The following is a 24,578-nucleotide window of genomic DNA, read 5'->3' as shown; positions in this document are numbered from 1 at the left end:
TTGACTTTTCAACATTTTATTCTTGTATTTGTACAGCTATATTTTACAACTCAGTAATGCAGTTTAGACACAGCCAAACCCTGTCTCCGGAGTAGTTATAACACGAGCATGACGCAGAATGGGATGAGACAAACATTCCCAAAGAGAGCTTAGTTAGTGATAACTCCAAGTCCCTGTGTCTGCCTACACTTCCAAAAGGGATGGTGCGGTCGTTGCCCGCTGAAAACTTCCATGAAAAAAAGGCACCGTAGGACACGTGGTACAGGTATATACAAACCGAAAACTAGAACAAAACTACACGTTTTTCCTTCCGCAGCTTTTTTTGTTCTTTTTTTTAATACACACTTTGTAAATTGTAAACCTTCACTTGCAAAAAAATACAAATACACTGAGGCATTTTAGACAAAATATTTTCTTACTTATACAGATGCAATACTTAAAATATTCTCTTAAGTGCTCTTTCTCATAAAGATTCTCAGATCCGTGTCTGCCTGCAGATACAAAATCGAGCCTTTAACGCGGTTTTATATTTTTAATATATCTTTTTTAGGTTTATATATATTTATTTTATATATATATATATTTATATATTTACAACTCTGCCATATATTCCTTCACCTTTGGTTAAAAAAATTAAAGCCCTCTCTTTGATAACATACCGAAGTCTCTTCTTTTAAAAGAATGCACATTTACATACAAAAGAAACAGCTGATCCCACAAAACATATACATTCCTCATTTTGCAGACTGAGTCAAGTCAGAACTTTTGCATACTCCCCCAGCTTCGATATATAAAATGATTTTGCTTTTTGCTGACATGGTTCGCCTTACACATAGGAGAAGAAGCAGTATTATTTTCTTAATGTTTTACGGCAGTGGGGGAGGGGAGCGGCCTTGGCTCCCCCTCCCCCCGCCCCTCCCCCACCCCCCCACTCCCCCAGCTATGATTTGCACTAGTGGATGAAAGAGGCACTACATCATGGGATGAACATGGTAAAGTGTTACAGTATCCTTTGGGTAGATTCTGAGAAGGGGCTCGAATGGAAAGCATCAACACTCCATGCTTCAGCAGGCTTTGGGGAGCTCCGGGGGCAGGTCAGTGGCGGACACACGGTATTGCACCTTGGTGTTGGTAATGGCACCGTGCTTCTGGCGCAAGTGAAGACGCAGCTGGCTTTTGTGACGGAAATGCAGGTTACATTTCTCACACTGGAAGAGAACCAGAGGCAAACTGTTAGTCATCAACTCAAGAAACATGTCATTACTCAAGGACCTTGAGAAGGAGATTCTCCCTTCAAGGGATGGGGCAGCTCTTCCCTCTGGAAGGCCAGTTTGAGAACCCACATGAATTCTGGCTTCTGCTAAGGGACAAGTAAGCTGTGTACAAATGTCCCTTCCTTGCTTTCCAAAGTGTTGGTCATGCTTTTACCCCACTTGAGATGAATTTCCCTGCTTCAGCTCCACAAGTTCAAGTCTAAACCAAAAATGCAGTTCCGATGCAGACTCCCCAAATTTTTAAGGCTTTCCTGAATCCCTCAAGGATGAAAATAATCCCTCTTTCCTTTGACTTCTGTAAGATTTCTAGCCTTGCCATGTAATGCCAGATAGCCTTGCCATCCCATGCATTAGCATCCTTCTCAGGTAGGGAATCCTTTGATGGTGGTGAGCACTTCTTACTAAACTTTATAATCTTCCCAGTTCCTAATAGAATATACCTCAGACAATTATGCAATAAATCTGAACATATCTGGATAAATGGATTAGAACAGTCTGAATTCATAAAAATTCTGGAATCTAGGATATGCTTAAAAAATACAGTTATATTCCTTTACGTTAGTGTGTACACCTCAGATCAGCTAACAAGGCATTAGCAAGTAGAGCTGTTTCTTGCTTTGATTCGATGAATGGATGATAATGGTTTTAGTGGGAAAGTTCTTTAAAAATAAAATGGATGACTAAATGTAATGGGGTAACCTGATGCAATCCTGGAACAGAAAAACATTTTAGGTAAAAACTAAGAAAACCCAAATAAAGTATGGACTTCAGTTAATCATAACGTACCAGAATGGGTTCATTAGTTGTGATAAATGTACCCTAGTAGTAAGACGTTAGCAACAGGGGAAAACTGGGTATATATGGGAACTCTCCATACTATCTTTGCAACTTTTCTATAGATCTAAAACTATCCCCTAGGGGCTTCCCTGGTGGCGCAGTGGTTGAGAGTCCGCCTGCCGATGCAGGGGACATGGGTTCGTGCCCCGGTCCGGGAGGATCCCACATGCCGCGGAGCGGCTGGGCCCGTGAGCCATGGCCGCTGAGCCTGCGCGTCCGGAGCCTGTGCTCCGCAACGGGAGAGGCCGCAACAGTGAGAGGCCCGCGTACCGCAAAAAAAAAACAAAACACAAAAAACTATCCCCTAATAAAAGTGTAATAAAATATGTTCATATAGAGAATATGTTTTAAAATAAAAATGGAAATATATTTAGAAAAATTAAATGGGCAGGCAGTGAGTAGAAAGAGCCCCGGTCTTGGGAGACAAGGGCCCCTCATATCTATGGCACCCACTGCTGTGTGTCCTGAGTGCGGCATTTCTCTCTGAGCCTTGGCTTTTGCTTCTGTAAGGGACTGGGTCAATACACTCTGAAGGTCACTCTTAATTCTGACATTCCTGTGCATCTAAACATCCACAAAATAATTGAAACAGCAAATATGTACTGGACTCTCACTATGGGCCAAGCACTGTTCTGAACACTTCAGGGAATCCATTAATTTAATATGACTCCATGAGGTAGGTGTTATTATCAGGCTAATTTTACAGATGAGGAAATTAAGGTACAGAGAAGATAATTAATTTGCCCAAGAACAAAAGCAAGTAAGAAGATGTTCACTCAAGGACTGATAAACAACTGAATGAAAGTAACCACCTTTTCAGGTTAACATTTGCGATATGGGTTAACGATTTACTCATTCGTCCTTGTGCCCATCACGACCTAGAGCGATGCCATAAACTCAGCAAAGCCAGCCTCATCTATAACAGTAGTTTCCACACCTGTAAACCATGGGACTCTTTTTTCAAATTAAATGGAAACATTCCCGTCCTGTCCTGCGGGGTTGCAGAACCTCAGTGATTGAAAGAGCACAGTTTGAAAACTGCTCATCTACAGCATCCTCTCTATTTCATAGAGAAAGAAAACTGTGGCCCAGTGAGAGGGTCAGGGTTTGCCCACAGCCCTAAAATGGGTCATTGTCAAAGCTGGAATAAGAACCCAGATATCTCAGCTACCTGGCCAGTATCTCTCCCCTTTACAGCAGAGATCGGCAAACTGTTTCTGTAAAGAGCCAGACAGTAAATATTTTACGCTTTGTGGGCCTGATATTCTCTGACACAACTACTCAGCTCTGCATTATAGTGTGAAAGAGGCCAGAGACATACGTAAACAAGTGAGCCTGGCTGTGTGCCAATAAAACCTTATTTGTGGACATTGAAATTTAAATTTTATATAATTTGTATGTCACAAAATATTATTCTTTTGATTTCTTTTTAGCCATTTGAAAGTATAAAAACCATTCTTAGTTCATGGAATTTCAAAAATTAGCCCACAAGCCATAGTTGGCTGAGACCCTGCCCTAGAACACTGTGATTCCAATGGCCCGATCATGGCCTTTCGCTGCTGGTCACCTGCAGTTGCCTTTTCTCTGTTTTTTTCCCTTGTATCACCACATTCTTCTGGTTCTCCTCCTACTCTATTGACTGCCCCTCCTTAAACACCTTAGCTCCTCTGAAGCAGACATGTAGCCCAGTTTAGGGCCGTGCTGGAAGCACTCAATAAGCGACTGTGGAATGAATGAATGACTCCGATATCTATGTATTCACAATTCAGGCCTCTTTCCTAAGGCCCGGATCACCTAGCCCAACACGTCCACTTTAAAGATGAGCAAACTAAGACTCAGGCCAAGGTCAAGCTGGTTGTCTTAGGACCATTAGAGTTCAGTGGTCATCCCACTGCGTGCCTGAGATTAGAGCAAACAGTCCTGCGGCCCCAGCCCTCCACCTCCGCACCCATCCCAGGCCAGACAGCAGCCACGAGAGGCTAACGTACATGGTAAGGTTTCTCTCCCGTGTGGATTCGCAGGTGGCTCTTCAGAGTCTGAAGGTGCCGGAAACGGGTGCCACAGATTTCACAGGGATAGGGCTTCTCGCCAGTGTGGATGAGCACGTGGGCACGGAGGTGGGCCACCTGCGCAGGAGAGCAAAGAGCGAAGTGAGAGGCTCTGCCGGGGTGGGCTACAGACACGCTGCAGCCTCTCAGCGGCACCCGGGACTAGGGTCCTTCCCCACGCCCTCTGCTCACCTGGACAAATCTGGCTCCGCACGTTTCGCACTTGTAGGGCTTCTCTCCGGAGTGAATTCGGGTGTGGGTTTTCAGGTTGGCTGGCCGGTTGAACTGGGCCCCGCAGATGTTACAGCGATAGGGCTTCTCACCTGTTACCGAGAGAAGGGGAAAAGGCAAGCCACACTCAGCAGAGGTCTCCACAGTCCCCGAGCCCTGGATTTCAAAGCAAGCTGCCCTTCCTGGGGCCACTTTGGCTTTCCTTCCCTTGGAAGATGTCAGAGAGAGGCGTCAGGGCTTGGCCACCCCTGCCTGCCAGCCCTCTCTTACACACGCACCAGCACACCTCGCCCACGGCCAGGCTCAAGAAGCAGGTGGTGACGTGGAGGGAGGGAAAGGACGCAGGGCGTGGGACAAGGAGGGAGCGAGGTTCCAAGAACCAGCCTTTTCATTGGGATTATCTAACTGTGGGACGTGGACATGTCACTCTCCTTCTCTGGGCCTCAGTTTCCCTCTCTGGAACCCAAGGGGTGAGTTTAGATGACCTGGGAAGGCTCTTCTAGCTCTTCCCTTGGGTAAGACTGATTCAGTCATCAACCCACTCCCCAGAGAGACACAATCAGGCCGCTCTAGTTTCTCTCCTTGAGAACAAACACGCTTTTCCGCTTGTGGCAACTACAGCTGGATTCCATTTGCACGAGAGCTGGGGCCCGAGTTGGAGTAGTTGCTCAGACAGAGGAAACCAATAGAAGGGCCGAGCCTTCCTTCATGGAAAGTTTCTGGGATAATAGACCCATTTAAAATACCAGGAGAGAGTCAACTTTGGACAACAATCAGGTTATTAGACGCTACCTGGGAAAGGAATGTGAGTTGATAAGGAACAAGCCCTTAGAGGGAATCAAGAGGCCTTTAGCGTTTTTCTGATTTATAAAAACCGAATCGACTTTGCCCCTCTCAGCCAAAGTTTCTTCCCCTGTGCAGTGGGATTAACACTTCCGACCCCAGCAAAGGTGGAGAAGCAAGACAGAGCCTGTCAGAGGAAAGACAAAGGATGTGGGGAGTGGCTGGGTCACTAAGCAAAGACATGGCGGGGCTAGGCCAGCACTCAGGCCAGGGCAGCACCTGCCCCCTGCCTCACCCCACCGGGCACCAAGGCCCTACACTGCTTTCTCGAGAATGCTCTCCCCGCCCTGCCCCTGGGGAACCCTGGTGAGCTCGGGGGGTGGGGGCAGGGTGTACAGGGCCATACCCGTGTGGACGGTCTTGTGGCTGGCGAGGTTGCCCTTGTAGCGAAAGGAGGCCTGGCAGCGGTCACACTTGTAGGGTTTGTCACTGTGGGTCTGCAGCGTATGCCTCTTGAGGGAGGCCTCCTCAGAAAAGCGGCAGTCACACTCATTGCAGAAGAAGGCCCCGTTCTCTGTCGGAGGGTGGGAGGGGGCACCAGCGTCAGCACCACAAGGAAGGGAGGTAGGGCTCCGAGGCCTCCCCACTCTGGAGCTCCCCCCAGGGCCAAACTGAGCCCCCAGCGCCCTGTCTGCCCAGGGTTCACGGGAGCCCAGAGCAAAGGGCCTGTGCGGATTCTCTTTTTCTTAGCATTTAGAGTCTCGATCGTGGAGGCGAAAGGAGACAGATTTGAATATTAAGGTATAGGAGGGAAACTCAAACCCACAGGTACCCACATGGCCTGTGCCAGCTTGAGGAAAGCTTGGCACTTCCTTCTCTCGAGAGCTCTGAGAACTGACTTTCCTTATCAGGTCATAGTTCTACTTACATTCATACACAGAAGCCCTCGGGTAAGACAGCCTCTGTCTGTGTCTCTATCTCCAAAATCAGGATAATAAACCCCTGTCCTGCCTACCTCGCAGGATCACGTTGTATAACATAAAGCATCATAGGAATGTAAGATATGAATCAAAGTCAAAGATACTTTGAGGTCATCAAAGGAGGAATTAATGATGACCATGGTCACCCCTGCACCTATCTGGACTTCATGTCTCCCAAACAGTTTGAGATAGGGAGACCAAAGATGATGGTGGAAGTAGAAACACAGGCCCAGAGAGAAGGAACTGGAGTGTAGAGCAAAGGCAAATGGCCACGGGGCCAGGAGGGGACAGTCCCTGCTCTCCCAACTATTGGTCCATGACCCTGTGCCAAGCCTCTGAGTGTAAATAACTAATTTTTTCTTTTGTTTTAACAATTTGGAAATGACACATCATGGCGGTTTACCCCCGAAGTGGCATCACTGGGCTATCCTGCTACAGACAGAGCTGGAGGAAGAGGTAAAAACTGGGGAGGCCAGTCACACACTATCCAGAAATAATTATATTAATAATTAATAATTATTAATAACCAGTTCAACTAATCGAATTCAGCTGACAATAACTGAGTGCCTACTCTGTGCTAGGCTCACTAGGCCCGATGGGAAATGCAGGCATGAATAAGGCCGGACTCTTCTCCTTCTGGAACGTACAGCCTAGCAGGGTGAACCAACACGCACACCAATCAGTTTGGGTCCAGTGGGCCTGAGAAGGCTCCGGGAGCTGGTTATAGCCAGCCCCACAGCCAACTTTGCTGGAAGGAAGCTGAAAGGGCTGTGTGGTCCTTCTGTAGTCCCCCAGATTAACTCAAATTCCCCAACCCTTGCTTTGGTCAACCTAGTTCCCTACGAGGTCAAGAGTGGGACTATGGGTTGCTGATTTAAATGCCATTGGACTTCCAACCAGGGGCTTCTCCCAATCAATGACAACAGCGTAAATAAAATGGAAACACAAGGCCTGCGGAGCAGAGGCAGAGGCCAGGGGAGGGAGGGGAAGGAACTCACCACAGCTGGAATCTGAGTACTCAGACTGGGTCTCTCCCAGCTCCTCGGGGAACGTGGGACCAGTGGCGTGGAGGCACATCTCTGCGTGCTGCGGGGACTGAGAGCCACAGGACGTGCACTTGGGGGCGTGCAGGTAGAGCGGAGAGTGGCTCTCACTGCTGCTGCGTGGGGAGCCGGTCAGTGACCTGCGGGGGTGGGAGGAAAGGGCCTCAGCAGCTGGAGCAGGGCAGAGCGCTCTGCCTGGCATTTTTGCATCCCCTCTTCCCTGTGCTCAGGGCAGCCCAGAGGCCACTTGGAATCTGGAGTCACAGAGTTATTTATCCCCAAGCCTACCTCCAAATAGCAGACACATGGAGATCACTGATGGGGGCCACACTGAGCCCAAACTCCACTCCCGGGCCCAGTTTCCTCCCCTCAGTGCTACAGTCCACAGCCTCCCTCGGTCCAAGGCAAGGAAGAGGACTCCCGCCTGCCACAGAGATCGCAGGAGCCTGGGATTCTTGGAATGCTCGTCTACCATGGAGGGGAATTCTCTCTCTCTGTGAAAATATACCGAAGCTCAAGGTCCTTCCTCACTTAGGCCAATTCAATCAATAGGCCTTGGCCCATACCTCCAATGTGCTCAGCATTTCAGGCAAGAGCAGAACACAGCGCCCTGCACCCATCAGAAGTGACCCCAGAACCCTGCCCCGGTAAGCCCCGACCCCAGGTCCGGACTGCCTCTGAAATCACCTGTTGACGATGTTATTGAGCCTGCTGGCCTGTGGGATGGTGGAGTCCTCCCCACTGGTGCTGAGCTTGGTTGGGGACTGGAGGTCAAGGGTCTCGGGCTCCATGGGCGGCTGGCAGGCCGCTGGGGCAGTGTAGGCTCGAGGGGAAAGGCGGCCCAGCTCGGCCTGCTCGGGCCCCTCTGGTTTGGCGTTCTGGTTGAGGCTGTTGAGCACGATGAACTTGTACTTCTTCCAGTTGCAGGCTTTGGGGTCAGTGGGGCTTTTGGCCGGAGGGGACCCGGAGGTCTGGAGGATGCAGGCGTTCTTGCTGCTGCAGGACTCCGTGGGTGAGTTGGGTTGGCAGTCGGACTTCTGGGGGCTCTGCGGGCTAACCAGACCCTTCCGGTTCAGGGGTGCATTGGGCGGCTCGAAATGCAGGGCAATCTCATCCTCCGACGAGGGCCTCTCTTCTTCTTTGCCGGCCTTGTCACAGGCGAAGTATGGGGCGCTCCGGGCCGAGGGGGCAGCAGGCTTGGGGCCCTCGGCCACACTGTAGTGCATATCACTCCGTGCCTCCTCCAGGGCTGCCTCCTTGGGTGAGTACACGTTGTTGTGGCCCACAGTGGGGGACAGCTCCATGGCCGGCCGACTGTACTCACTGGGGACTGGCCTGGCACTGTCGCAGGGGAGGGTCCGCTCCTTGGGGAAGGGGTTGGCCACAGGCATCCGGGCATCCCGCAGCTCCTCGTCGGAGAAGAGGAAGCTGCTGACCGGAAGGTGGCCATACATAGGGTACGAGGCTGGCGGCGTGGACAGGCCATTGTACAGGCTGGGGGCGAAGGCTCTGCTCTCACACCCAGGGGCGTTCCTCAGGGGCAGGCTGTTCTCCACCACCTCCCGGCCCCGATAGGCCATGATGTCTTGGGGCATCAGCATCCGGCTGTTCAGGAAGTCTTCACGGGGAGGCTTAATGGCAGGGACCATCTCTGCTTCACTGCAGGAGCAAAAAGAGAGAAGACCCCGGCCTCCAAATCAGAACCTTCCAAGTGACACTGGTCTATGAAACCACATTTGCACTTGAGTCAGTCAGACCTGGGCGATGTGGCTCTGGAGTAGGGAAACACTTGCAGTTACAAGGCAGTTCTGCTAAAAGTCTAGCAATCTAGCCCACAGCTGGGGAAACAAAGCCCAGAAAAGGGAAGTGAGTTACCCACACAATCAGTGCCTGTTTAGACGTGATTTTGTATGTTTAAGTCCCATATGTATACATATGCGTGAATCTATAATTATTCAAATGTTATAGAATATAAAGCTATCAGAGTCCTTATCTCATTTCATCCTTACAGAAGGGATGTAGATCAGGAATTACTGTCTCCATTTTACACACCTGGAAACTGAGCTTCAGGGAGGGAAGAACTTATACGATGTTGGTGCCACATGTTTGGAGGGTCTTTGTTATACTGGCGCCCTGTGAAGAAGGGACTCGCTCTATATACTGACTGGAGCCGTGGGGAAGTTTACTTTGGAGAACAGGCAGCACGTTCCAGCGTAGGAAGCCCTGGCTCTGCAGCAGCCAGACCTGGTTTCCAGTCCCTGTTGTGCCACTTAGCAGCTCTGTGACCTGGAGCAAGTTACTGAACGCTCCAAGCGCAAGGCCTGACCCAGAGAAAGCATTCATAATGATGATCTTGCCACCATTATCACCCACAGGAGACAAAGAGCTCAAGCTGCGTATACTTGAAGGGACATTATGTGGGTGAAAAATAGGCCAGCTCGGTCTGATCACAGTTAACAGAGCTAGAACCAAGGAGTGAAGGTGAAGGGAGCCAGATTTCAACTCGCTGTAAAGAAGAGCTTTCAAACTATCCAAGGGAGAACTGCATGGCTCTGGGAACACTGAGTTCCTGGCTCCTGGAGATGTTCAAACAGAGGCCGCAAACCTTTCTGTCTGAGAAGGGATGTAATTATCCTGGAGTAGCTGAATCAAACGGTTCTACAGAAGTCAAGCCCAAGTCTCTGTTCCACTTAGCAAAGCTCTTCCCTTCTTTGGCTCTCAGGTTCCTCATCTTTCCGTGATAGTCATGTCTTACCAGCCCTCAGGTAGGGGGCTAGACCCAGTGAACCCTATTTAATTCAATAAATGTTCTCTCCAGTAGGAGCAGGGTGACATAAAAGGTGAGTAAAGCAGCCCACAGTCTGGTGGGGGAACTAAGGGGCATATGTAAACAGTTACAGTGGAAGCCTAAAGGAGAACTAAAATATGTATGCAAATAGTGAAAACAGAGGCAAAGTCTAAAAGACAGGCAAAAGGCTTTCAGACACAGCTGAAGAGCTGAGGAAAGAGCAAAGTGATAACTGCACAAACATCTATGAAGAAGCTGGCATCCAGGCGTGGTCTTGCAGGATGGGTGGGAGGAAAGGGTCTATCAAGTGAATGGAAGGAAGCAAGAAGTGGGGATGCACATGGCATATCTAGGTAGCAGGAGTGTGCAAAAGCAGTGGAAAGGTAGGTTGTGGCATATCACAGAGGATTATTTCTTCTGTGTGCAAGCATTATCAATTGTTTCCGACCCTGTCTGATCCCTTCCATCTCCGAGGCTTCCATCTAGGCAGCAGCTCACCTGGCCTTGATGAACTTCCGGCAAGTGTCCACGACATGCTCCATCTGCAGGTACATAGCTGTGGCCATCACGGCCATGATGTTGCCCTCCCGCAGATTGAGCCGAGACGTGTACATGAAGTCCAGGAGGATGCAGAACCCCTCCGGGTTGATCTCAGGATCCAGGTTGATCACACTGAGGTTGCATTTCAGCTGGTCTGTGAAGATGCTGTAGAACAGGCCACTGTAAGACAAAGAAATGTCTCACTATAACAGACACATAGAAACTGTTATCAATTACAGTCACCACGGACGCTCAGCCCCTCTCCCCTGGACCTAGCTCCAGAGCTTCCATGGCAATTAATAATAGTTGCCATTTATGGAGAATTTACTAAATCCCAGAGAGTCATTACACACTTACATACACTATCCCGTGCTCCTCATAACCTTGCAAGGTAGATTCTATCCTTCTCTCCCTTTACAAACGGGGGAACTAAGATCAAAGAGGTCAAGTGAGGGCTTCCCTGGTGGCGCAGTGGTTGAGAGTCCACCTGCCGATGCAGGGGGGACATGGGTTCGTGCCCCGGTCCGGGAAGATCCCACATGCCGCAGAGCGGCTGGGCCCGTGAGCCATGGCCGCTGGGCCTGTGCTCCGCAACGGGAGAGGCCACAACAGTGAGAGGCCCGCGTACCGCAAAAAAAAAAAAAAAAAAAAAGAGGTCAAGTGATTTTCACAAAGTCACAGAACCTGTATTCTTTTGGTCTTAACTGCACAGCTTACCAGAGCTAAATTTAGCATTCATTTGCAGTAACTATTTTGAGTCTATATCTTTGGGATAAGCATTTCTTTTCTTGTTCCATCACATTATCCTTATTTTTAAAATCTTATTGTATTTTTTTAGAAGCAAATTGGGTATTGATGACAAATAAAATGATGCCTACATCTACAGTTTACTGATTTTCTAAAAGTCCGTAGACGATCGCAAGGTCAGTACTCCTAGGAGAGCCAAGTCAGTGTCAAGCCAAGCCTCCAGGTACCATGGTGTCTGGTAGAGGAAAGAGCACTCAGTGAGTGGCCAAAATTCTGGACTGTCATCTGGATTCTACTCTTTCTGAGCGTGTTGCCAGAAGTGAGCTAGACTTCACCCAGTAGTTAGCTAGGCAACCTTGGGTAAGAGACTTCACTTCCCTGCACCTTGGTTTCCTTCTCTGCAAAGCAGAAACAAGAGTGTCTCCCTTACAGGCCTGTGGCAAGAATGAGAATGTGAAGGGGACAGATTGATGCCTGGCACATAGTAAGCATTCGGTTAGCGTTACCTATTCTTTTTCTCTCTCTATAAACCTCTCCACTATTTAAAACAAAGGTGCTTGTTGTAGATATTGAATAAGTCCTCTACTAGCAATCAAGATCCCTGGCTCTACATCAGTTTGCCTATGAATGTCTTCATTTTATCATCTATGAAATGGAGCTAATCGTGCCATCCGTAACACAGGCCACTATGGAGATCCAGGGAGGTGCTGTAACATAAATTGCTCTGAACACTTGAAATACTTGTCAAGTACGAAGAATTAGCCAGCTCACTTTCACCAACTTACATATGCTCGGAAACACCCATAGAAATATAGTCATGGTATAAATAAATACAGTCATAGAAAAAAAAAGAGCAAAAGATCTCAAATTAACTTGCTTAAAATATTTTAAAACTCGCTTTCACTTTTCATTTTTTCACTGGTTCACTGAAGTTAGTCTCCATGTTTGCCCAAAACACATCTCTTCCGGAGACAGTATATGATTTCTTCTCCCTCTATCCCCACAGAACAGAAACTCTTTCTTTTCTAAAAGTGTGTTCATTCGTTTGCTTCCTGAGAACCCACTCGGCCAGGCCATGTGCTGGAGATCTGGAGAAAAATGAGATGTGATCCCAAACACAGCCAGAGGCCTCCATGCTCCACACTGGCAGCCGGCACCATCGCTCCCCTTATATCCATCGTCCACCTTCCACTTCCAGACCCCTCACCTGCAGGCCATGAGGACCGTCTTATGGGCTCGGAACTGCTCCCGGCTCACCACTATGACAACATCCGTCAAGATGTCGCGGCTCCGGAGGCGATTAAGGTTGAGAAGAACGTCACTGGCGTGGCGGGTGAACTGGATACAGCTGTCAGCCGGTGAGGCCATTTTTTTCTTCACCTGAAAGAAAAGGTCAGAATCTTGTTAGTCCTCCAGAACCTGTTTCCTTCTTACCAGGAGTGTGAGAGCAGGTGGCTTAGCCTGCTCCCTTGTGTTTGCTTTTGAACAACTCATGGCACATCTCTGGGCATTACTCTTCATGTCTGTACAATGAGCTAATAATCTTTAACCAACTTGTTAACAGAAAACCCTACTGGGGAAAGAGGAGGGAATGAATATTTGTTGAATGTTTTCTCCACATACCAAACACGCTGCCAGCATTGAGAGGCAGTGAGTATGTGACAGGGGAGAGAAAGCATGCTTTGAAGGTTAGCGCATGGGCCATACCTTTTGCAGGCTGTGTGACTTGGAGCAAGTTGTTTTACGGTTTCTGGGCTTCAGTTTCCCAAAATGGGAGTAGTAATTCCTATGCGGTTGTAAAACTTAGAGATACGTGCCTGGTCCACAGTAGATTCTCAAAAATCGTAGCTATTCTCATCGGCATCTCATTTCATTATCCCAGCCACCATCTGTCTCTCCCCTGCTAGGCTTCAGGATTGTCTGACTGTATCCTGAGCACCTAGCGCCTTGCTGGTGCAGAGTAGGTGGCTAAATTAATGGGAACCGAGAAACGAGTAAGAGAATGAGTGATCGCACAACAGTGTTAAGACAGTCGAATGCAGGGGCAAAGGGGTGGGGGCTGGGTGTGACGGACAGGCAACCGGCTCTCCTTTATCTCATCTAATGAAGAGTGGCACCATTCACAGAGACACATACATTGGCAAATTAAAAGAAAAGTTTGTCCACAAAATTGTAAAGCATATAATTCAATTTACTTACCCAATGCCTTGATTCACAGTCCAAAATTTTGCTTAAAACCTGCAGGGAAGATAAAAAGCAAACAGAAATTGATTTAATGAATGTAAGATTGTCCACTATAGTCTTATTTTAGGACACACATATTTAGTTTTACTTTGATAGCTGCAGCCTGCCAGCTGGTGCGGTTTTACCACAAGCTAGCAAACAGTTTTTCCAGCTCGGCTCTTACGGAAACAACGGGCATCCAAAGCCATGCGATAATAATGTTTTTACCCTGAGTACTGGGAATACAATTTCATACATTAATTACATATACATAGACACATTTATTTCCTCTCTCAGAGTAAAAAATGTATGCCATCCAAAGGCCCTTGAGTTTATGGGAAAGAAAAAAATAATGAAAGTGATTCTTTCAATACTAATGAGAATGATCCTTCAGGGGCCTAAAAACTCTGGATGCTTTTCAAAACCTGCTAAAATATTATCTTTCAAGGCCTAGAATGACTCCACAAGGCCAACAGGGTCAACATCTTTGTCCCTATTTCACTGATGACAAAACTGAGACTTGGGTTCAAGTGGCTTGCTCAGGACAAACAGCTAGGCAGTATTTCCTGACTAGCTGAAACACTTAAGACGGAATAAGGAATCTGCAGAATACAGCCTGAGATGGTATATCTACTCTTCTCTCCTTTTTTGAAATTTCCCCTCCCATCCCTCTTGGGCCTAAGACCAGATACAGGGCTACAAACTTCCGAGTTTGTGCTTCCCCCTGCTGGTGAAAGATTTAACTGTGAGGTTTAGCTGAGAACCGGCCAGGAAGCGCTTAGGAAATATGGACCCTCTCCAAACTGGTTTCTCTAAAACAAAATAATTTAAAGCATAGGTGAAAGACTATCATTTATGATCACATGTGGGCTGCAAAACAAAACAATATTTGAAACCACAACCCCCCCCCTTGCCCGACTTTTTTTAAAGTGTAGCCCTTTAGAGTTATCTTCCGGGTAAAGGGGCCCGAGGCCAGGGAGGTCATATTGGGCCACATAAACGGTGAGTGACCTGGCCCTAGGTCTTCTGGCTTAAATTCCTGTTCCCTTTCCAAATCAGCCTACGTGCTGTAGAACATGCAAGACAGCACCCTGATGTGGGTGAATCTCATTTTTAAGTTCCTTCCCTCACACAAGCACTTTGCCCCCATTCCAGGCTGCTGAGTCTTACCAAATGAGCACTCTAAAATGAGAGGTTTCCTTGAGTCTGTAACCAAACACTCTGACATTTCTCTGTGGTCCCAAGTGCCAGTCACTCAGTCTCATCGGCTTCAAGGTTAATGTGTGCATGTGAGTGAGTGGGGATGGGGGAAGGAAATGGGGGAAGGGAGAGGATAGAAAAAGACAAAAGAACCTATTTATTTCCTCCTCTCCCCATTCTAACTCAAGATGGGCAAAGAGAGATACACTGAATGGGTCCTAACCAAAGTCCAAGGATGGTCTCCTTGGAAAACGAATGCTGAAGACACATGTGAGGTTGATTTATAAACCTTCCCCTCTTCCCCCGTGGAAGAGATCCCTCAACCCTTCTGGAATACCTAAGGCTGCCCTGGAACAAGCTTCAAACACCATCTTGCCTGTGGATTTCCAGTCACAGACTTTTGGAACCACAGGAAGCCCAGATTTGCCATTTCACCTTGACAAGTGGCAATGACTCACTCCAGATGCGGAATGAAACAAACAAACAAAACAATTCCCCTGGGTCCACTGTCAGCCAGGCCCTAGGCTGGGCACTTTCCACTGTAAACCTCTCGGCCTGGCTTGACCAAAAACAAGGCACATACACTCAGGCCCCTGTCCTTATTAAGTCCACTCCTTTCTCAGCTAGCTTTGTCTTCGGAGCCCCACAACTAGTGAGTATGTGGGTTACAGTGGGTGTGGGCAACGCTGCCGCCCTCTAGATGCTGCAGGTGTGGGAGCACTACAGCATCTGGTTTGGTTTTTGGGACCACTCAGCTCTTTCCCATCCATTATTGTGGCTGATAACAATAACAGCCCCCATTTACTCGGAGGCCACTGAGGCTCCAGGGGATGTCTTGCCCAAGATCTCAGAACTAATTCCAAGCAAAGCCCAGGATGAACCCCGTCTCCTAGCTTCGGCCATCCCACCAATGCCAAACGCAAGACTCATTCCACAGAAACTACCAAGAGAGCAGAGCTGTCAAGGAGAAACTGACATCTGCAAGGGCCCAGACGTGGGCTCTCCCCACCCCAGCCAGCCCCAGTCGCGGAAACCACCAAGTGAGAGCTAAACATGGTCTTTTTCAGCCCACACACTTTCCCTTTGGCGCTTTCCCTGTGTATTTTCAATGAGGCACCTTGAGAAGGCAGATCCTTTAAAGAGTTTGAAGAAGAAAAAAAGAGGGAACTCCTCCTCCAAAAAGTCAAAGAGAAAGAAGACAGCATAAAGGAGAGGGAGAGAGACAAGAGGTGAGGAGAGCAAAGCCATCCAATATGAAAGACCCCAGCCTTTCCCTCCCGCCTCCAGAGGCAGCCCCCGTCTCTTGCTCACACACAAGGGCACAAAATCGAGCCGTGCGGCCAGGGCAAGCCCGCGCAGATCCGCAGATTCGCCCACCCCCATCACACCGTACCTGTCTGCCAGGGACCGCCCACCCCCGGGCGTGCTGCCCGCACCGCGGCCCGTCCACCTCGAAGACCCCGCAGGCGCGGCGGACGCCCGGCGGTACCCCGGTGGCAGCCCTTAATTTGGTTACATTCAAAAAAAACTTTTCGTGCACCTCGGTAACGAACATTATGTGTGCCTTTTTTCTTTCTCTTTTTTTTTCCTGTTACGCCGTCAAGGCAGGGGGCAGTGAGGGGAATGGCACAACCCTCTCATTCCCGGAACGTAGTCGATCTCAACTCAGCGGATTTCAAAGAACACTCTCTGCCTATCGCCGGCTCCAACGAGAAGTAACTTTCCAGGAAGCTGCCGGCCCGGACGGCCGCCAGGATCGCAGCCTGCGCCGCGCGGGCCGCCGGGGATTCACCCGGCGAGGTTGCAGGAGGGGGTGGGCGCCCGGGGAGGAGGCTCGCGAGGAATACGGCACACTTTCCCCTAAATACCTCGTCCGCTCCCGGTCCAGAACTCCTACTGTTCACCTAGTTCAACCCTTTCCCCATAACAGTTTTATAAATAGGGAAAGTCAGGCACAGCTGGTCTAGAACCCAGGATTTCGAGTCCAATCCCAGGCTTATTTCATGACTTCAAGTTGCCGAATTCCGGTGTTTGTTTGCCTGGTGTGTCTTTTTTTATCTTTCTTTCTCTCATTTTGCTTGCCCCCCCCGCCCCTCCCCCTGTTTTAAAGGGAGTGGTTAGGCGAGGCCTCAAGGTAAAAAAGATGGAGTCCCGAGGACTGAGGGTCTCCATCCAGCGCTCCCCAGCCGAGTTGGAGGAAAACTAAACAGAAAGCCCCTTCCGCCTACGTTGGCAAGAAGGCGAACCCAGCTCGGCTCGGTTTCCGCCTAAGATCTTTAGAATAGGAGCTGTCAGGCCGAACCGGGCCAGATTTCGGAATTTCCGAATCCGATTTCTCCGAAACCATAGAGAAAAGGTTGGGATTCGGCAGGGCCCTGGGCGCAAACCCTATCGCGTTCATGGGCGCGCTCCAAGGTTGCCTCGCCTTCCCGTGGCCTTTCTCGGAATTACAATCCCTGGGCGCCATCGCCTAATCGGTCTCAGTATCGGGCTCCGAGGGGCACTTTTGGGGGCCGGGAGGTGGGGAGTAGGGGGCGCGAAAGATGCAACCTGTAAGGCCGCAGTCCACTCCTAAAACTGGCGGGTAGCGTCACAGTGCGCCGCGCATCACATCAGCAGCGGAGGCGGGGTCAGTAAAGACTGGGCCTCTCTGGCTTCATAAAATCCCACTTTCTCATCCCTTCGCCCGATGGGATAAAGGTGAAAGCGAAGGCTGGAATTTAATATGGGTCTGGGATAAGAATCTAGGAAGGGAAGCTAAAATTAAGTAAATGCATTTATTGGAAATTAGGAGGCCAGTGGTTCCGGGACTAGCTCAAACCTAATCATGTTTTACCGCTGCCTAACACTAGAGGGAGCTCTCCATCAAGGCTTAAAACCGACAACTCCTTGTCGCCCCGCCCCTCCTTCCCATTGACCTAGTTTAGACACAGTCTCCCGATTTGGAGAATGCCTTCCGCCCTTCCCCCTTCAATATCCCGTTCGGGTTTTGGATTATTGGTCATCTAATAACTCCAATAACTCGTTGAGAAATCCAAAGGAGAATTTGGAAGTGCGGAGCACTCTTTAGGGGCAGGGACGGGGGATCTTAATAAGGTTGGAGCTGCCTCAGTGGAACCAGCATCAGGGCTCCTTTCGGAGCGCTCCATTTCTCCGCAGCGCCTCAGCTAATGAGCTGCTCGGGTCTAGCCATGGTGATCTGGAGGTGGCGGGGTAGGGTCAAACCGCCGAGTTGTTTTTGTTTTGGGGGAGAAACACTCCTCGCGCTCTTGGCTGGGGGGCGGGAGGGTAGGAAGACAGTAGATGAAAGTGAATTTGATAACGCGGTGGCCTCGGCAGTCGCTTTGGGTGACCGAGGAGGTGTTCAGGGACATTATGTCCTGACTTTCATTTCTATCACACTTCCTGCCAACAGCGCTCTTGCAAGCCTGCAAGCTTCTAGGAAATGCAATAAAATAGAGGGATGTGTTTTATCATCAAGATCTGAAGAGGAGCTGCAGAAAGGACGCTCCCCAGGCGCCCAGCTCGTGACAGCCTTCCAGAAAGGGCCGGCAGTCGATGCCAGCCGACCACGAGCAAAGATATTTTGGCCATCCTGGCTGGACCGGGCTCGGCCTTTGCAAAAAGTCTGGCGGGAGAGGGGAGAGGCATGATCTCCCCAGGCAAACAATGCCTTTAAAAATCCGATCTGGACAGAAGTCAGCCAAGGTCTTTATTCACGTTAATGAAGATGGAAGGCACTAACTGTCCTTGGAAAGCGATGAGTCAAACTTGACCGCTCTTCAAACCCGTCCCCAGATTCGTTTCCAACCCGAACAGAGGCGCGTTTCTCCGACGCGGCCTCCTACAGCTCCCGCAGCGGGAGAGGCGGAACTCGATTCCGGCGGACCAGGGCGGTGGAAACAACGGCTTCTCCCGCGGGTGTGCGCGTCTGCGGTCGCTAGGGGCCGCCAGCACTCGGTCGCGCGTTTGCCATCTTAAATTTTGAGCTCCGAGAAAGAAAACTTTGCCGCGAAGCTGTTGTGGATTTCACTCTGCCTGTCCATAGGACCCACACACACACAACTGATTTCTCGCCAAGCCACTAAACAAAGTTTGGAAAGAAGGGGAAGAGAGCTATTTCAGGATCCAAATGTGAGCCTCGGGAGCAGCGAGGTGCATCTCTGCAACTCTAGGGACTGGGCTTTAATCACGCCCTAACACACGCACAGCCCCCTCCCAAGAACTGAGACTCCCACCCCTGAGCACTACCGTAGGCTTTTCATGTCTGTGACTGAAAATCTTGGGCCATGCTTTCTAAACAAATTCCTCGGAGACAGCTGGGGAACCCTTTCCAGCCTTTTAACCTAAGAGGTTAAAATCATGGCTCCCTCTGACTTCTGCTCCTTTCTCTTAGATAACTCAAAGGGGCGGAGATAAACTCGCCTTTGACTTTAAGTCACTGACCTGGAATTCAGAAGCTTAAAATCTGGTTCCGGTTAGGTCACTAACTCGCCATTAACCCTCTCATCAGGCCTGTTTCCTCAACTGTAAAGCGATATATGTCCTAGAGCCCCTGTGGCATCCCTCCACTATTGACTTTTCCGGGGGAGAGGCCACAGAGACTGGAAAATCGTGTTTTCAGAATCCGGTACTTTTCGGTTCTCTTAGCGGAGACAGATGCCCGTCGCTGAGTGGCTGTGGATGGAGCAAGCATCCGCAGGCTTTCTAATTTTCATCCATCGTACCAAAACTTTGGAGGTTGGGTGTCATCCTCATTGGAGGGTACCCTCCCCTCTGTCAGTCCTAGCACCTGGTTGGGATACTTGGGGACCCGTAGGTGACGCGGTCGGTCCACTGCCCTAGGCGGGGAACTCAGCCAGGACCCACCACTAGGTGGCGGACTCAGTCCGTGCGAAAATCGCCGCGCGACCACAGCCTTCCACACCCGACTGCCCTCCACCTTTTTGCTGTTGTTGTCTCTTAAGGGAAGGGGGGGGTGCCTCCATAGGGCAAAGCTGGAAAACACTGAATTTACTAGATGTAATTCCTTCTTCCCGATGCTCAGGCCTCTAGCAACCAAAACGCGGTATCTGGAGCTGCGTTCATGTAGTATACCTTGATTCTTCCAGCCCGAAAGGCTGAATGTATTGGGAAGAGAAAGAAAGGGTACACATGTCTTCAAAAAGCAGAAGGCAGTCGACGGCATTACCAGAGCTTTCTGCCAAACACTGGTCGACCAGCAAAACAGTCGGGGATAAACTGATTCCCACGTAGAAAAGGGGTCCTGGAGGCCAAGGGCAGGCTTAACAGCGCTCGGCTAAGCCGGGGATGGGGGAGTGGGGACGAGTTGGTCTTTTGGTGGGGCTCTCGTCTCAGAGTGGGAGGCGGGGAGGGTTGGGAAGGGCCGTTCCTGGCTTCCAGTGGGGCGAAGAGAAACCGGCCAGCTTTCCCACAACACAGCACCCTCGCTCGGATCACTGCGGTGGCTTTCCCACTTGTTGCGCAGTGCAGGCAACTGGCACGCGCCACACTACTTTGACTCCCGGAGGACTCCAAACCCGGCTACGGATCAGCCTACCATTGCCCCAGTCCATCCACAAACCTCCCTCCCCGACCCACCCCCGCATACACCATCTTCAACCGCCAGCAAAACTACAGGACTTCCAGTCGCTATGGTTTTTTACACCAAAACATTCCTCCTTGTTTCAATATCAGACAGACAGCAGAATTCGGGTGCCCTGAGAGGTCAAGTCCAAGAGGGAAGGGGGGCTACCTCCGCCAGGAGAACTCCTCTACTTAAAGCCAACCAGGCAAGCCTCCCCGAGAGCGCGCGCGCGCGCGCGCGCACACACACACACACACACACACACACACACACACTCGAACTACTTCGCCTATTATGATACCATCCTAGCTTTTCTCCCTCCTTTTGAGAGATCAACTACAAAGTCCTTGTTTAAAAAGCTACTTTTATCTCCCCTTCCTAAAGAAAAAAAAAATCCTCAAAAGGTCATTTCACAACATTTTTCAAATATTTGACTTTTGCAAATAGATAGTTTCACCCACCGAGGGGTGGCGCTGCCGCACCACCTCCTCTGAATCGCTAAATTTTTCACAACAAAGTGGGTTGTGAGTGTGGCTACCCGGCAAAGGAGAGAGGGAAGGAAGAATTTTGACATCTAGCCATGGCTACCATTTACTCAACCAATAACTGGAACTCTTTAAGGCTCAGCAAACGACAGCTTAAGAGTCTGGAGTCCCATTCCTGTCAACCAAACACACAATAAAAATGGGACAGGCTTTTCAAGAAAGCAAGGGGTAGAACCCTTCAAAACTGAGCATAGAGGAAATGGCCAATTGGAGAATTCCCACTTCTAGCTGCCTTCTTCAAGTTGCCCGGTTTTTACAAACAGCTACTAGCCTTATTGTCACTATCAACAGACCCTTAAAACCAGTCAGTGCTTGGGCCTGCAGTATTGGAAATCTTCCAAATAGGATATTGGAACCTTCTATTTATAAGTGGGGGGAGGGAGGACTATTTCCCATCTTCAGGTTTCTATTTTGGCCTGAAGACTCAACTACAGTCATTTTAGCAAGGGAATGCCCATCTCCTGGTACTCCCTTTCCATTTCCTCCTCCCCCAGAGACAAATATCTTTTCTCCTTTTAAAAGAAAACACACATATATTTTAAAGCAAGAATGTGATTTCACCTCGTTCCTCTGAGCTCATGTTTGCTACCTCCAGGAATAGCGGGTGGACTAGGGCCAGATGAACTTCAACTTGGGTTGCAGATTTACGAGGCTCTGTTCCAGTGCCAAAGGCTCTTAGTAGTAAATAATGAGCAAAATAGATACCTGTCTCCTGACAGATCCTGCGGGCCCCCCTCTTACTTTTTTTTTTAAAGTTATTTATCAAAACCACACACACCTTGCAAAGAAAAAGGGAAACTGGCAGTCTCTGTAGAGGAAGCCAGTGGCATCGCTCAGAGCCACAAACTGTATTTCTAAACAGCCCTTTCCCTGGTTCCTTCTCTCCTGCCCCACTTTTTTTCTTTTTACTTTTTTTTTTAAGTAAAAAAATGCATCTACTGACATTTTACTTAAAAAAAAAAAGAAAAAGACTAAAGCATTACAAGATTTACCTCCTGGAAACTATAAACTGAACACAAAATCCATAAAGGATTAAATCAGTTTCCTGGGGTGGGGGGATGACCAGCTCACAGAAGAGGTCAGGGACCCAGTAACAGCTCTGGACTTTGAGCACCCACTTTGGGGTCATTCCTTCGGCTCAGCTGTCAGGACCCCCACCACCAAGTCAAACATTTCGAGAAAGTGCACAACATAAAAAGGGTCTTTTTCATGCTTTTTTTTTTAATTTGTAGGTTTGTGTACTTGTTTTCCATAGGATAGCTTTTAAAACTCATTATTGCCACACTAGTTCCATTTTTGGCCAGAGTTCCAAGATAATACGGCATCATAAAGGCAACGCAATCCACAGTTCTCAAGACGTTTACCACGGTCACTGCATCCGGCAGCGGGGTGGCCCCTCGCTCCCGCTGCTCCCCAGCGCAGCCGATTTCCGAGGCTCCAACTCCCCACCCACTCCCTCCCCGGGCCGCCGCCGCCGCCGCCTTCCCGCATTCTTACTCCCTCAAGGAGAGCCACAGGTTGCAAATCCAACCAACCTCGCAATCCGTTTTTGCAAAATCACTCACAAAGATCTCCCGTTCGCGCCCGCGCCCCCTTCTCCCGCGCCAGATCCCCCAGCCGGGGCCACAAAGTGCCCTTCTCTCCTCCCGGGTCTCGCACGTAGGACCGCGGGCTGGGGCTGTTTGTTTTTCCCCTCGCCCAGCGCAACGACCTCGGGAATCTGAAGCCTTGACGCCGGCTACCCTCCGGCCCGCAGTTCTTGTTTGTTGGTTTGTTTTTACAAAGCCTGCACCATGGGAAAAATAAAATTTAGGAAAGCGGGGGAACAGCCATTGGGAGCTAACACCGAGTCACGAAGCGCCCAAAATACAAACACCGTGACCGCCAGAAATCCCGCCACCTTCCCGCTTGGCTGGGCCGTCCTGCGAAGGTTCCCGGAGTCCCCGCACGCTGAACAGCACCGCAGGTGCAAACGCGCACCCCTTTCCCACCCACCCCCCAAATCCCCGTCCCGCCACAAGCTTCCCTCCCCACGATGGGGTGAGGGAGCGCGCGGGGCTTCCCGACTCTCTAGACTGCAACCAAGAAAGAATAATTTTCAAAGTATTCAACATCCCCGCCCCCAGGCAAGCTAAACCTCCCCCAAAACGCAGGGGAAGGGGACACCAAAACACTCGAATCTCGTTAGGAAGACCACGGCTCTGAAAAGAAAGAGGAGAACCCCATACTTCAACTGGGTTTATGAAAAACAAAAAATAAAAACAAAACGAGGAGTTCGCTTGCATTTTTCCTCCCAAATCTCGGCTCGGAGGTAGGGAATCTAGAGGACCAAGGCCGGTGGAAGGGAGCCAGCGGGGCGAGCGAGCGGGCAGCCTCCCTCCTCGCCTCCCGGAGTGACCAAGAAGGACGTGAGAGGGGAAGGAAGGAGAGGCGAGGGAAAGGAGGAGGGAGGGAGGGAAGACGAGGCTGGAGCGAGGGAGCAAGGAAGGCAGTTTGCAAGCGAGAAAAGAGGGAAAAAACACAGCCGCACGAATCCAGCGAGATCACAAGCCGTACGCAAGCAGCAGCAGAAAGAGCGAGAGCGCTAGCGCGCGTCCTCTCCGCCGTCTGGGGCCAGACAGCCCCCAGACTTGCCCGAATCACCACCCCCCCAAGCACTGTCTCGTCCTTTCTGCTCCGGCCGCCCCCTAATTCCCCTCCTTCCTCTCCTCCACCTCCTTTTCAAAAACCAAAACAACACAAGGGAGGGTGGCAAAAGCCTCCCCAAACCGGCCAATTCACTCAAAGACAACAAGAATAAAATAGTAAATATATAAAAATCTATATCCTAGAGTGGGAGAGACGTGGGACTAATCTTCGGCATTTATTTTAACACCTGACAGCTACAATAAATAAATATATACATTTACATCAATAGATACACATAGGAAACTTGTAGCCAAAGCATTTGGCAAGAGCGGAAAAAAAAAGAATTAAAAGGTAAAATAATGATCATGAGCAGCGGCGGCGGCAGCGGCACCAGCGGCAACAGCGGCGGCGGCGGCGGCAGCAGCAGCAGCAGCGGCGGCAGCAACAGCAATAATCACCTGGTGTCCGGCCTTTCCTAGAAACTTCTTGCATCACCACTTCTAAGAACCCCAGTTCTAAGAATCAACAGAGCTCAATTCTCGGAATTTGAGCTGCGGGCCTTACCACTGCTACGTGGCAGGGGAGGACTCGGTGTCAGCTCTCCGCGACTTTTGCCTGCTTTGGCCCATAAAAAGCCCTCAAAGCCACAATATTTTCCCACTGTCCGGCATATTTCGGGTTCCTCACAGGCTGGGCGTCTCGGGTTTGGAGGTTTCGGTGTGAGGCTCGAGGGGCCAGACGGTGGCTCTCCCTCCCCGGCCCCCGGACGATGGTACAGCCTGCTCCGCCACCGTCACGTGGGCGCCCCCTCTGTGACGTCGGCGTCTTTGCTGTAGCAAAGCTCGGCCTCTGGAATTCTGAGAACTAATTTGCTATTCGGTGACATAAGAGGGGGAGTGCGCTTTGCTTTCCCGGGGTCTGGGGCTAATTCCTCCTCTCTTCCCCGTAAACTCAGCTCCTCGAGCTCAACACACAAAAGGGAGCGAGAGGTTCGAACCTTTGGGAAAAGTCTGTTATATATAGTAGGTTTCGAGGCGAGTAAGAGAAAAAAACAATAAACACCACAGCTCTTTCCAGCTAGAATATTAGGCACCACGAGAAAAATATTTGCCAAGCAGTTTTCG

The 24,578-nt window shown here is 49.8% G+C and overlaps 1 protein-coding gene and 1 long non-coding RNA gene across 7 annotated transcripts in view; one reads left to right on the top strand and one right to left on the bottom strand.

Moving 5' to 3' along the window:
* On the bottom strand, positions 1 to 24,000 carry BCL6 (BCL6 transcription repressor). Of its 4 annotated transcripts, none has more exons than XM_022569861.3 (10): positions 23,913 to 24,000; positions 13,471 to 13,509; positions 12,479 to 12,651; positions 10,483 to 10,704; positions 7,884 to 8,855; positions 7,152 to 7,336; positions 5,580 to 5,747; positions 4,352 to 4,482; positions 4,100 to 4,237; positions 1 to 1,208 (listed from the first exon to the last, which is right to left on the bottom strand). In XM_022569861.3, the coding sequence occupies exons 3-10, from the start codon at positions 12,637 to 12,639 to the stop codon at positions 1,065 to 1,067; spliced, it is 2,121 nt and encodes a 706-aa protein (XP_022425569.1). In that variant the 5' UTR covers positions 12,640 to 12,651; positions 13,471 to 13,509; positions 23,913 to 24,000; the 3' UTR covers positions 1 to 1,064. The 4 variants fall into 4 exon arrangements, with proteins under 4 accessions (XP_022425569.1, XP_089766822.1, XP_022425559.1 ...); XM_089910696.1 differs by lacking the exon at positions 23,913 to 24,000 and adding an exon at positions 23,110 to 23,906; XM_022569851.3 differs by lacking the exon at positions 23,913 to 24,000 and adding an exon at positions 14,665 to 22,409.
* LOC111172782 (uncharacterized) overlaps positions 22,472 to 24,578 on the top strand; it is a 29,784-nt gene continuing 27,677 nt past the window's right edge. For all 3 annotated transcript variants that reach the window (XR_016393029.1, XR_016393030.1, XR_016393028.1), the window contains exon 1: positions 22,472 to 24,578. This is a non-coding gene — a long non-coding RNA (uncharacterized LOC111172782).

This window comes from Delphinapterus leucas, chromosome 4 (assembly GCF_059928025.1).
Source record: "Delphinapterus leucas isolate spDelLeu-1000000601 "Yukka" chromosome 4, BTC_Dleu_Yukka2, whole genome shotgun sequence".
NCBI classification, from domain to species: Eukaryota; Metazoa; Chordata; class Mammalia; order Artiodactyla; family Monodontidae; genus Delphinapterus; species Delphinapterus leucas.
This window is presented reverse-complemented; position numbering and strand designations above follow the sequence as displayed.

Excerpts from the sequence above, each read along its gene's own strand:
- BCL6 (XM_022569861.3), bottom strand. The coding sequence starts at position 12,639 with ATGGCCTCACCGGCTGACAGCTGTATCCAGTTCACCCGCCACGCCAGT. Across the intron at positions 8,856-10,482 it reads CGGAAGTTCATCAAGGCCAG|TGAAGCAGAGATGGTCCCTG; the intron begins GTGAGCTGCTGC and ends TTGCTCCTGCAG. Across the intron at positions 5,748-7,151 it reads GTACTCAGATTCCAGCTGTG|AGAACGGGGCCTTCTTCTGC; the intron begins GTGAGTTCCTTC and ends ACCCTCCGACAG.